General features: G+C 42.1%; 1 protein-coding gene across 1 annotated transcript in view; it reads left to right on the forward strand.

Annotated features, from left to right (window-relative positions):
• Window positions 1-13,592, forward strand: part of ift172 (intraflagellar transport 172) — a 144,172-nt gene that overhangs the window by 40,108 nt on the left and 90,472 nt on the right. The window contains exons 11-14 of the mRNA XM_055635509.1: window positions 2,889-3,050; window positions 4,161-4,214; window positions 5,394-5,497; window positions 11,177-11,262. Coding sequence (XP_055491484.1) covers window positions 2,889-3,050; window positions 4,161-4,214; window positions 5,394-5,497; window positions 11,177-11,262 — 406 coding nt within the window. The remainder of the gene's footprint in view (window positions 1-2,888; window positions 3,051-4,160; window positions 4,215-5,393; window positions 5,498-11,176; window positions 11,263-13,592) is intronic.

Consider the following 13,592-nt stretch of genomic DNA (forward strand, 5'->3'; position numbering starts at 1 on the left):
TAGGGCTACTGACTATCCCGCGGTCTAGGTTTAAGCTCAGGGGTGATTGCGCTTTTGCGGTTGCAGCACCTAGACTGTGGATATGCATCCTTCTTATCAGAACTGCCCCCTCCATCGACTCCTTTAAGTCAAGATTAAAAATCCATTTCTATTCCCTAGAGTTTTTTTAAGCCCTCTGAGGGGGCGTTTTAAACAGTTTTAAACAGTTTATGTATGTATTGTTTGTGTGTACCATTGTATGCAGCACATTGGTATCTGCACTGATGTAAAGCACTTTGGTCAACATGAGTTGTTTTTAAATGTGCTTTAGAAATAAAAATTGACTGAATCTATTCCCCACTCCCTACCTCCCACGCTCCCCATCCTCTCCCTCTATTCCCCTTCTCCCCCACTTTCCCCCCTCTCTCCCTACCCCTTCCTCTCCCTCACACCACCCACACTCCCTCCTCACCTCCCCAGGATCTTTCCCCTCTCCTCCCCTCCCCCAATCCCTCCCTCACCACTCCCTCCCTCTCCTTTCCCCTACCCTCAGTCACTCCCTCCCTCCCTCCATCCATAAAAAGCAGCATCTGCACATACCTTCCTCCACAGGTCATTCATTGTTAGCTGCGGTTTAGATCCCATTGACTTGACGATCGGACCAGTTTGCATCAACAGACAATAGACAATAGGTGCAGGAATTGGCCATTCGGCCCTTCGAGCCAGCACTGCCATTCAATGTGATCATGGCTGATCATCCACAATCACTACCCTGTTCCTGCCTTCTCATATCCTCTTACTCCGCTATCTTTCATAGCCCTATCTAGCTCTCTCTTGAAAGTATCCAGAGAACCGGCCTCCACCACCCTCTGAGGCAGAGAATTCCATAGACTCACAACTCTCTGAAAAAGTGTTTCCTCATCTCCGTTCGAAATGGCTTACCCCTTATTCTTAAACTGTGGCCCCTGGTTCTGGACTCCCCCAACATTGGGAACATGTTTCCTGCCTCTAGTGTGTCCAAACCCTTAATAATCTTATATGTTTCAATAAGATCTCCTCTCATCCTTCTCAAATCCGGACTGTACAAGCCCAGCCGTTCCATTCTCTCAGCATAAGACAGCCCCGCCATCCCGGGAATTAACCTTGTGAACCTACGCTGCACTCCCTCAATCGCAAGAATGTCCTTCCTCAAATTTGGAAACCAAAACTGCACACAATACTCCTCACTAGGGCCCTATACAACCGCAGAAGGACCTCTTTGCTCCTATACTCAACTCCTCTTGTTATGAAGGCCAACATGCATTCACTTTCTTCACTGCCTGCTGTACCTGCATGCTTACTTTAATTGACTGATGAACAAGGACCCGTTGTACTTCCCCTTTTCCCAACTTTACACCATTTAGTTAATAATTTGCCTTCCTGTTTTTGCTACCAAAGTGGATAACCTCACATTTATCCACATTAAACTGCATCTGCCATGCATCTGCCCACTCACCCAACCTGTCCAAGTCACCCTGCATCCTCATAGCATCCTCCTGATAGTTCACACTGCCACCCAGCTTTGTGTCATCTGCAAATTTGCTAATGTTACTTGTAATCCCTTCATCTAAATCATTAATATATATTGTAAATAGCTGCGGTCCCAGCATCGAGCCTTGCGGTTCCCCACTAGTCACTGCCTGCCATTCTGAAAGGGACCTGTTAATCCCTACTCTTTATTTCTGTCTGCCAACCAACTGTACCCCCAATACCATGTGCCCTAATTTTGCCCACTAATCTCCTATGTGGGACCTTATCGAATGCTTTCTGAAACTCCAGGTACACTACATCCACTGGCTCTCCCTTGTCCATTTTCCTAGTTACATCCTCAAAAATCCTCAACAATCGTGTGTGCGTCAAACTCTGCGCAAGCGTCACAGCCACTCTGCAACCTGACTCTCCATCCCACCCTCTGCCCACTCCGGCTCAGCCACCGCTCGACCCGTCCTGTCTGACCGCCCACTGCTGCTGCTCGGCCTGTCCCCGCCCTGCCCGCCGCTACCGCTCGGCCTGTCTCTGCCCACTTGCCTGCCTGCTCGTTGCCGCCACCTGGCGGTGGGGGATGGGGATTGAGTCTGTGTTCGTCACAGTGGGCACCACGAGTTTCAATGAACCGGTGGAGAAGATCTCTTAGAAGGCCGTGAGGGTGAGTTACCGCAACGGCTGCGGCGGAGGAGAAGGACCTGGGGGGACGGGTATACGGGACCGCCTTTATCACAGAGGGAGGGTGGAGGAGAAGGGTGAGTGATGAGGGAGAGAAAGACGGGACCAGGGCCTCCACTGAACCCCCCACCCGAGGCCACCACCGGTGCTGAGGGAGAAGATAAACATGTTACTATGAGGATGGGAGAGAGGAGTTTGTGAGTGAGGCGGGACAGGAAGGGACGTCACCATCCCGGCCCTGACATTGACTGACAGGAGAAGAGACCAATCTGCGTGGCTCTGACTGAAGGAATCTGCGCACGCACGGTTTTTAAGATTTTTAAACTAACTTTTACAATGTACCACTGATTGGAACGAAATTTGTTGCGCTCGCAGCACAGGAGAATGATGAGTAACCTGGCGAAAAATCGTAGTGCTATCGCATATACCGTTTTTGCGCAAATGGAAAATCCCCGCAAACCAGAAGAGCACAAGATCAGAATTTTAATTATGTATAGATAGATTCTAAATCATGGACATACATGGTGCAAACATAAGATTCTGTGAATCATGACTTGAAGTTATTAAATGTCCAAATAAATGGTAAAAAGCATACAATGCTTCATGTTATATTGTCCTGTAACGGTGCTTGTTTATTTTAAGTATTCTTTTAAAGTATAAACAACATAAATTTAGGGCACATTTTACTGATTTTCATTTCTGTTCAGGTTATAGTAAGGAATCTTTCCACTGGTACCAGAGTGGTGCTGAAATCTCATTATGGGTATGAAATTGATGAAGTGAAGATCATGGGTAAAGATCGATTCCTGGTGGCTCATACTACCGACACATTGCTTCTCGGAGACTTGGCTACCAATAAACTTAGTGAGGTATTGTGAGAATTCTAACATCTACCTTAGCATTAAAGTTATCAATTATTTTAAAGCTTTGAGAGGTAAATTCTTTCTTTTGAAACCTGAATCTTTTGCACTTTTAAGTAGTAACTAGACCAAGTGCAGACCCGTTGGGTCTGCTCCCCCAATGGTGTGATCCCCCAACCCAATATTCCACCATGCACCCATCTCCTCCAATGGAACTGAAGCCGTTCTCAAAAGTAAGATTCCAGCACTGCCCTGCCTCTTTAAAAAAAATCCCTGCCTGCTGCAGCAGTGAAAAGTTCAGTGTTCCTGTCTTGCAACATTGTTTCGAAGTGTGTTGGAAGCTGAGGAAGGAGCAGCCGTCAACGAATCGAAAGGCAGGAAGGGATCCGTACTGCAGGCAGACTGATTTGAGTTTTATATATATACTAGACCAAGTGCAGACCCGTTGGGTCTGCTCCCCCAATGGTGTGATCCCCCAACCCAATATTCCACCATGCACCCGTCTCCTCCAATGGAACTGAAGCCGTTCTCAAAAGTAAGATTCCAGCACTGCCCTGCCTCTTTAAAAAAAAAATCCAATGGCTCCTCCCCTGCCTGCTGCAGCAGTGAAAAGTTCAGTGTTCCTGTCTTGCAACTTTGTTTCGAAGTGTGTTGGAAGCTGATAGGAAGGAGCAGCCGTCAACGAATCAAAAGGCAGGAAGGGATCCGTACTGCAGGCGGACTGATTTGAGTTTTATATATTAATAGATAGATGCGCAGCACGAATAAATTATTATTGAAAATATATTGGAATGGGGAAGCAAGGGAGAATTAAAATACCCTATTTTAAAGATAAATAGTTTCATTAATTGGGTTTCAAAATTATGTGATACAAATGTATTGGTTTGAAATCTACTTTCTCAGATATTTAAATTTTTTTATTTGGAATGTTTTAAAATTGTATAAACTATTTATGTACAAATAATTCAAGTGATACTTTCAAGTGGAGAATTTAATTTATTTTTGATATTTTGTGGACCATCATATCTATAAGTGCAAAGTAACTCCAGGTTCCTGTTCAGTAATTTAGTAATAAGCTAATTTCAAGTGCAAACATTACTAATTTCAACTTTATTTTAGGTTGCTTGGCAAGGGTCTGGTGGAAACGAGAAGCTTTACTTTGATAATGAAAATGTAAGTTTTTCTTGATTTGGAACTTTTTACATTAAATATGTGTTTGGGCACAAAACATTGTACTTTCATAAATAAAGTACATGCTATTCTGGAATGTTTTAGCGAGATACAGTAAACCCTCCTTTTAACGGACTCCTATATAATGGATTTTGGAGATAGCGGACGGATCTGCAGACCCACCCTTGACGCGCACCTTCTCCCCGACCGCTTAGAGCCCCGGCTTCTGACTCCACTCCTGTCGCAAGGCGCAGAAGAGAGTCTTTCTTCACCCGCATGGTCTGGTGACACAACTGTTTTTGCGGATAACTTTGTAGCCCCTGGCGATAGCATTTTCTTCAGGCTGCTGCCACCAGCAGAACGCGCTTGGTCAATGTAGGGCTCCCTCCCCTCTCACCTACTGCAGTTTACTGTTGACCGTTGCTTTGTCCACTCCCCGCTCCTGTCGCTTGGCCTACAACATGAGTCGCAACAACAGCTCTCTCACCCGTTCTTTAAGAATGACTAGCTGGTGCAGACCAATGTCATCTACACCGAGTGATAAGGTGAAATCACACACAGTAAAGAAGGGTCCCAACGACACTTATCTATATTCTCCAGAGATGTTTCCTGACCCGCTGAGTTACACCAGCGCTTTGTGTCCTTTTGTGCATTAACTACCACATGCAGTTCTTTGTGATATATAGATATGTTTCTTTAATTGTAAAATTAAGGAAAAAATTCAATTTATTGTCCAGAACAAGATAATACTACAGGCTTATGCAAACATAATTAGCATGTCTAAAAGTTACATTCAATCCTGTGCTGAATTATGCATTGGTGGGAAAAATGTCACCTTCATTCCATCTCACCCAGATTAATTGACCCATTCATTCTGACCCTTGATAGCGCCTCCATCAACCCTTCTCAGGCTGTCCAAATGGTCCATGACGCTCACAGCCAATTTTCATAGGTTTCAGGCCCTGAACCACCTGAGGCTACTTAATTTAATCAGAAATCTGATCGCCTCTACCTACTATTAATTTTGCAGTTCTCCATTGGTGCCTTGTTTGAAGGCCTTGGGCATTGTTGATATTTGCAGCAAGGGCCCAATTGCTGCAAGCCTCTTTATTGCCTTTATTTTCATTTTCTATTAGAAGATGTTGATTGGCTTTTTAATGAATGGTTATTTTTTGTTTGCAGGTCTGCATGATCTTCAATGTTGGTGAATTGACACTTGTTGAATATGGCAACAATGACATTTTGGGATCAGTTAGAACTGAGTTCATGAACCCACATTTAATTAGGTACAATTTATGTAGACTTTTAATTTGGTGTTTGTCTTTTTTCTGTTTAAACTACCTTACTAAGCCTTTCATATTTTATGTTTCCTTAAGACATAGGAGAACATTCAGACCATGAGTTTATGCTAGCTTTTAGAGCAACCCAACCATCCCTTTTCCTGACTTACTTTCCATAACCTATTCTGTCGCATGTCCATTAACACCTCCCTGTTATCCTCGCACCCACCTATATTAAGAGTGATTTACACCAACCAATTGTCTAGCACATGTTTGGGATATTGAGCAACTACAGGAAACTCAAAGCTCACAGGGTAAACATATACAGTGCCCTCCATAATGTTTGGGACAAAGACCCGTCATTTATTTATTTGCCTCTGTACTCCACAATTTGAAATTTGTAATAGAAAAAAAATCACATGTGGTTAAAGTGCACATTGTCGGATTTAAGGCCATTTTTATACATTTTGGTTTCACCATGTAGAAATTACAGCAGTGTGTCTACATAGTCCTCTCCATTTCAGGGAACCATAATGTTTGGGACACAGCAATGTCATGTAAATGAAAGTAGGTTGTTTAGTATTTTGTTGCATATCCTTTGCATGCAATAACTGCTTGAAGTCTTCGATTCATGCTCGATGCTCTGCCAGGCCTGTGTGCAGCCATCTTTAGCATACGCTTGTTTTGGGGGCTAGTCCCCTTCAGTTTTCTCTTCAACATATAAAATACATGCTCATTTGGGTTCAGATTGGTTGATTGAATTGGCCACCCAAGAATTGACCATTTTCTAGCTTTGAAAAACTCCTTTGTTGCTTTAACAGTATGTTTGCGATCATTCTCTTGCTGTAGAATGAACCGCTGGCCAATGAGTTTTGAGGCATTTGTTTGAACTTGAGCAGATAGGATGTGTCTATACACTCCAGAATTCATTATGCCACTCCCATCAGTAGTGAGCCAGTACCTTCAGCAGCCATACATGCCCAGGCCGTAACACCCCCACCACCATGTTTCACAGATGAGGTGGTATGCTTTGGATTATGGCAGTTCCTTCTCTACTCCATACTTTGCTCTTGCCATCACTACAATATAAGTTAATCTTCATCTCATCTGTCCACAAGAACTTTTTCCAGAACTGGTTACTCTTTTAAGTACTTCTTTGCAAACTGTAACCTGGCCACCCAATTTTTGTAGCTAACCAGTGGTTTTCATCTTGCAGTGTAGCCTCTGTATTTATGTTCATTAAGTCTTCTGCGGAAAGTGGTAATTGACATATCCACACCTGACTCCCGAAGAGTGTTTCTGATCTGTCGGACAGGTGTTTGGGATTTTTCTTTATTTTAGAGAGAATTCTTCTGTCATCAGCTGTGGAGGTCTTCCTTGGCCTGCCAGTCCCTTTGCAATTAATAAGCTCACCAGTGCTCTCTTTCTTCTTAATGATGTTCCAAACAGTTGATTTTGGTAAGCCTGATGTCTCTAATAGTTTTATTCTTGTTTCTCAGTCTCATAATTGCTTCTTTGACTTTCATTGGCACAACTTTGGTCCTCATGTTGATAAACAGCAATACAAGTCTGCAAAGGTGATGGAAAGACTGGAGGAAAGATTAGGTGCTGAGAGCTCTCTTATATTTGTGTTAAGGAGGCAATTAAACACACCTGAGAAATTACAAACACCTGTGAAGGCATGTGTCCCAAACATCACGGTGCCTGAAATGGGGAGATTATGCATAAACACAGCTGTAATTTTTACATGGTGAAACCAAAATGTATAAAAATACCCTTTAATAAAATCTGACAATGTGCACTTTAACCACCTGGTGTCCTAATATACTATTATGTATCTCCACCAAGTTATGAATATTTTGATTCAGTAATATTTTGAGAGAATCTTGTATTCTCCAGAACATATAATTATGGAGAGGGTCAGAACTGGACCTAGAGTTGAGATTTTTGATTGGACAAAGTCTAACTTTGAGGAGATGCGAAAGGATTTAAAAGGAGTGAATTGGGACATTTTGTTTTATGGGAAAGATATGGAAGAGAAATGGAGGACATTTAAAGGTGAAATTTTAAGAGTACAGAATCTTTATGTCCCTGTTCGGTTGAAAGGAAATAGTAAAAATTGGAAAGAGCCATGGTTTTCAAGGGAAATTGGACACTTGGTTCAGAAAAAGAGAGAGAGAGAGCATGGAGTAAATGAGGTGCTTGAGGAGTATAAAGAATGTAAAAAGAATCTTAAGAAAGAAATTAGAAAAGCTAAAAGAAGATATGAGGTTGCTTTGGCAAGTAAGGTGAAAGTAAATCCAAAGAGTTTCTACAGTTATATTAATAGCAAAAGGATAACGATGGATAAAATTGGTCCATTAGAGAGTCAGAGTGGACAGCTATCTACAGAGCCAAAAGAGATGGGGGAGATATTGAACAATTTATTTTCTTCGGTATTCACCAAGGAGAAGGATATTGAATTATGTAAGGTAAGGGGAAACAAGTAGAGTAGCTATGGAAACTATGAGATTCAAAGAAGAGGAAGTACGGACACTTTTGAAAAATATAAAAGTGGATAAGTCTCCAGGTCCGGACAGGATATTCCCTAGGACATTGGGGGAAGTTAGTGTAGAAATAGCAGGGGCTATGACAGAAATATTTCACATGTCATTAGAAACGGGAATAATGCCAGAGGATTGGCGTACTGCGCATGTTGTTCCATTGTTTAAAAAGGGTTCTAACAGTAAACCTAGCAATTATAGACCTGTTAGTTTGACGTCAGTGGTGGGCAAATTAATGGAAAGGATACCTAGAGATAATATATATAAGCATCTGGATAAACAGGGTCTGATTAGGAACAGTCAACACAGATTTGTGCCTGGAAGGTCATGTTTGACTAATCTTTAATTTTTTGAAGAGGTTACTCTGGAAATTGATGAGGGTAAAGCAGTGGATGTTGTATATATGGACTTTAGGAAGGCCTTTGATGAAGGTTGGTAAGAAGCAGTGGATGTGGAGTGTATATATGGGACAGAGAGTAATGGTGGATGGCTGTTTTAGGAAGGACTTTGGGACAAGGGGTTGGGTCCTCATGGAAGGTTGGTTAAGAAGATGTACTAAGAAGGTGGTGTTGGATAATGGTATTTTAATACAGAGAGATTTATGCCATTTGGAAGTATGGCAAGATGGATCTTCAACACGTACATGGTAAATGGCTGATTGATGAATGCAGTTGAACAGAGGGATAGGCCAGTTCCCTGAGGTGGATGTAATAGGGTGGTAAAGAAAGCTTTTGGTGGCTGTTAAAATTTGTAATGTTAAAATTGGTTGGTGAGGCCTGGAGTATGGTGTACAATTTTGGTCGCCTAATTTGGGATGCCACAGGGATTTACTGAATGTGCCTGGGGGTACAGAGAAAAGTTGAACACTGTTCTTTGGTGCGCAGGTTAAGGGGGGACTTGTACATCTTTAAAATGATGAGAGGGATGACAGAGTTGATGCGGATAAGCTTTTCCCACTGAGAGTAGGGAAGATTCAAACAAGAGGACCTGACTTGAGAATTAAGGGACAGAAGTTTAGGGGTAACATGAGGGGGAACTTCTTTGCTCAGAGAGTGGTTAGCTGGAATGATATGTTTAGGCCATAATTTAAAAATAAATTGGATAGTTATAAACGGGAAAGGAATAGGAGTAGACCGAGTGCTTAGATGGGACTAGGGGGAAGGTAGTCTTCTGACTTGAATGGACTTTGCAAACCACCCTTTATCCTTTCAAGTATCATGAGATTTGATGAATGGCTGTATGGATGCCTCTGACTATTAATTATGTGTGTTGTGAACTAGTCATTATTAATGTCAGTGATGATAAGAGACAAATGTAACATTCTTATTTGAATATAAGACAGTACAGCACAGGAACAGGCCCTTCTGCTCACAATTAAACTAATCACCTCTGCCTACACTTGATTCATATCCCTCCATTATCTGTAAATCCATGTGCCTCACTAAAATCCTCTTAAATTCTACTATTGTATCTGCTTTCACTACCACCGCGGGCAATGCTTTCCAGGCTCCTACCACTTGCTGGGTATAATTTTACCCCTCACACCTTAAACCTATGCCTCTAGTCTTTGACATTTCTATGCTGGGAAAAATAATCTGACTCCCTGCCCACTCATATTTTTTCTGTCTCCCCACTCACAATATTTCTGTTAGATACATCAATGTTGTTAAGGGTCTTGACACTAACTGTATAGTTTCCCTTTACATTCAACCACCCAATGTGCAACACCTCACACTTGTTCTGATTAAACTCAGTTTGAAAATTCTGTGATCATTCCTGGAACTATACTTTGAAAGCCTTCCTCTCTGTCTGCAACTCAGCCCATTTTGGTGTTGTCTGCAAACGTATGAATAAACCCATCTACATTTACGTCTATGTCATTTATATATATTACAAATATCAGAGATCGCAGCACGGATCCCTGCATAATTCTACTGGTCGCAGACCTCCAGCCAGAATAACACTCTTCCACCACAACACTCTGTCTTCTATGAATAAGCCAGTTCTGAAATGACCAACACCACATCGAATCTAAGCATCTTAATCATCTGGATCAACCTACCATAAAGGACTTTTTCAAATGCCTCACTAAAATCCATGTATACATCCACTGCCCTACCTTCATCACCCTTGTCACCTCCTCAAAACATTCACTCAAGTTCATAAGACATGATCTGCCTCGGACAAGGCCATCCTGAATTAGACCATTCCCTTCCAAATTCAAGTAAATCCTAAACTTGAAGAGCCTTCTCCAATAAGTCGCAACCACTGATGTGGGGTTCATTTCCTCCTTACTGGAACACGCTGGTCCTGAACTCTGATTAGCTGGTCTTTAAATCACTTCCACATGTCGGATTTAGCCAATAACAACTGCTCCCAATGTCCAGACTTATCCTTATTCATAACTATCCTAAAACGTATGATCACTGTTCCCAAAATGTTCATCAACTGAAATACCAGTCATCAGGCCAGGTATGTTTCCCAATACAAGGTCCAGTATGGTCTCTGTTTGAGTTGTACTCTCTACATACTGTTTCTGGAAACCCTCTTGGATGTACCTAAAAAAATATGCTTCGTCTAAGCTTTTTTACACTAAGTCCTAGTCAATATTGGAAAAGTTCATATTGTTCTCTATAACAACCTTGGTGATTTTGTGTAGATTTGTTATCTGTCTCCATATCTGTTCCTCGATCTCCCATTGACTATTGGGAGGTTTATAGTATAATCCCATGATCAGAATGATTGCAGCTTTCTTATTTTTTAGCTCTATCCATGTTGCATCTGTGGAAGAACCTTCCAGTATGTCCACTCTGAGTGTCACTGTGACATTCTCCCTGATTAGTAAGAGAACTTCTCCAGCTCTTTGCGTTCCTCTCTATCAAGTCTATAAGATCAAAACTCTGGAATGTAGAGCTGCTAGTCATATCCTTCTTGTAACAACATTTCCGTAATGGCCACAACATCATAGTTCCAAGCACTGATCTTGGCTCCAACGTTCATTTGCTTTACCCACAATACCCCTTGCATCAAAATAAACACACTTTAGCCCATCAGTTTCATCTCGCTCTGTCAGTCCTTTCTTTGAGATTTACTGGTCATAATCTCAAATTCGATGGATTGTTTTTTCTCCTTGATTTTACAGTGTCCGTTTGAATGAACGCAAACAAAGAGGGATAGAAGATAATAAGAAATTGGCATACCTGGTTGATATTAAAACAATAGCAATTGGTAAGTCTTATCAAAATAATATTTTAATTTGATGATTAACAACTTATTTAAGGGTAATTTTATTTCTAGTTCAGTAAGTAACATTTGTAGTTATACCTCTCAGTGCATGGAGCTTTAAAAACGTGACCCTGTGTTTGAAATAAACTCTCAAGAATTTAGCGTTTGGCTCACCAGGTGCAACCCTCACATAAGCCTTGACCCCATTATGGATTCAACCAATATAATTAGAGTTCCTCAGGAGAAAACCACCAAGCACAAATAAAACCAGTGAGAAAATAAAACACTCCAACCTATTTTACTGATTCTTAAAAGTTATCAAGTAAAACTGAACTTGTCATACGTTCCTTCTGCCAATGTTCAGTTAAGTTTTAGTCTTGTTTGCCTTAGTTATTTGTTTATATTTGCAGTCAGCATTTATCTTCAGCACAAACATTAACAAGAATATTATACAACTTCCCAATTGCCTTTATTCTTTGCTTGGGTAGTGTTAATTGTGTGTAAATCCTACATGGTTTATGTAGGGATTTTCCATTATTTTTCATAACCACTGGTATAATACATATTACACAGGAATGTGAAAACCTCCGCCTGCATATCTGAACTGCCTTTATTCTAATTATTTTCTTGGAATGTATATTTTGTATTCTGGACACTTAGTGAGTCTAGAAGTTGGCAGGTCATGTTACAGTTGTATAAGACGTTGATGAGGCCACAATTATTGTATTGTGTTCAGTTTTGATCACCATGTTATAGGAAAAGTGTCAAGTTGGAAAGGATGCAGAGAAGATTTACAAGGATGTTGCCAGGACTCGAGGGCCTGAGCTATAGGGAGAGGTTGAACAGGCTATGACTTTATTCCTTGGAGCATAGGAGGATGAGGGGTGATTTTATAGGGGTATACAAAGTCATGGGAGGAATAGATTGGATAAATGTACAGTGTCTTTTGACCAAAGTAGGCGAATCGAGAACCAGAGTACATAGGTTTAAGGTGAGGGGGGACGAAAAATTTCATAGGAACCTAAGCGGTAACTTTTTTACATAAAGGATGGTGGGTATATGGAAAGGGCTGCTGGAGCATGAGAATGGAGAATGAGCTGCTGCATGTACAATCACAACAAGAGATATTTGTACAGGTACATGGATAGGATAGGTTTGGAGGATTCTACACCAGGTGTGGATCCGTTGGGCCCGTCCCCCAAGGCAATATTCCACCATTGACCCATAGCCCCAAACGGCGCAGGTGCGGCTGAGGGGTTCCCGTTGTGACGCCAGAGATCCCTGTTGTGACGCGAGTCACAGCAACCCACCCCCGACTGAGTCACGCCATCCCTCTTCCAACCCATATTTTCCTCCATTCCCCCTCATCCCGAGCACTCCCTCCCCTTCCTCTTCACCCATCCCTCTTCTTTCCCCTCTACTCCTCCTCTTCCCTACTCCCTCCCTCACCTCTCCCTCCCTTTCCTTTCCCCTACCCTCAGTCACTCCCTCCCTCCCTCCATAACCCCTCTCCCCTCCCTACCCCCCTCCTCTCCCTCTATCTCCCTGCACCTCCACTCCTCACCTCCCCCCTATTCCACCCCCACTTCCCCACTCTCCCTCCTCACCTCCCCCACTGCCCTCCTCTCCCTCTATCTCTCACTCCTTACCTCCCCCACTCCCCCCCTCCCATCTCTCCCTCTACCCCCCCTGGTACAGGTAAAATGATAAGATAGGTTTAGAGGATATGGGCCAAGCGCAGGCAGGTGGGACTAGTCTGGGCATGTTGGGCCAAAGGCCCTGTTTCCATGCTGAATGACTAATATAGTTTATTTCATTAGGATAATTGCTTAGTTTATGTAACTAATGACAATTAATTCTCAAATCAAAAATTGTGAGCTTCTTAATATTTCTTTGACTGTCAAAAACAGTATGACTCCATGAATATTTATGACTTGGGCAATGATTTGCAATGACTGACTTTAAGAGGAGGGGGAGCATAATACAAGATAAAAGGCCTTGAGATTTAATTGTGTAGCATTGTATTCTTCAACGTTGTGCATCTGAAAATCATTCACGTCTTCAGAGGAAAATAGGTGCGTTAATCTTTTAATCGAATTGCCCTACTTGTGAAATTCAACCAGGCAATTTCAGTTACAAATAATTGAGTGCTGCTTGACGTAGCAGTATGATTTAAAGGGGCAGATTCCAGCCTAGCCCTGGGAAGCTGACTCAAAATGGTCCACTTTAATTTTCTAAGTCTTTGGTCATCAGTCACCATCTGTGCCCTATCCCTCAATCGCCAATTTACCCACACAACCCATTCTGTACAACCCACCCCCTCTACCTTGTCT

The sequence above is a fragment of the Leucoraja erinacea genome, chromosome 5 (genome assembly GCF_028641065.1).
Source record: "Leucoraja erinacea ecotype New England chromosome 5, Leri_hhj_1, whole genome shotgun sequence".
NCBI classification, from domain to species: domain Eukaryota; kingdom Metazoa; phylum Chordata; class Chondrichthyes; order Rajiformes; family Rajidae; genus Leucoraja; species Leucoraja erinaceus.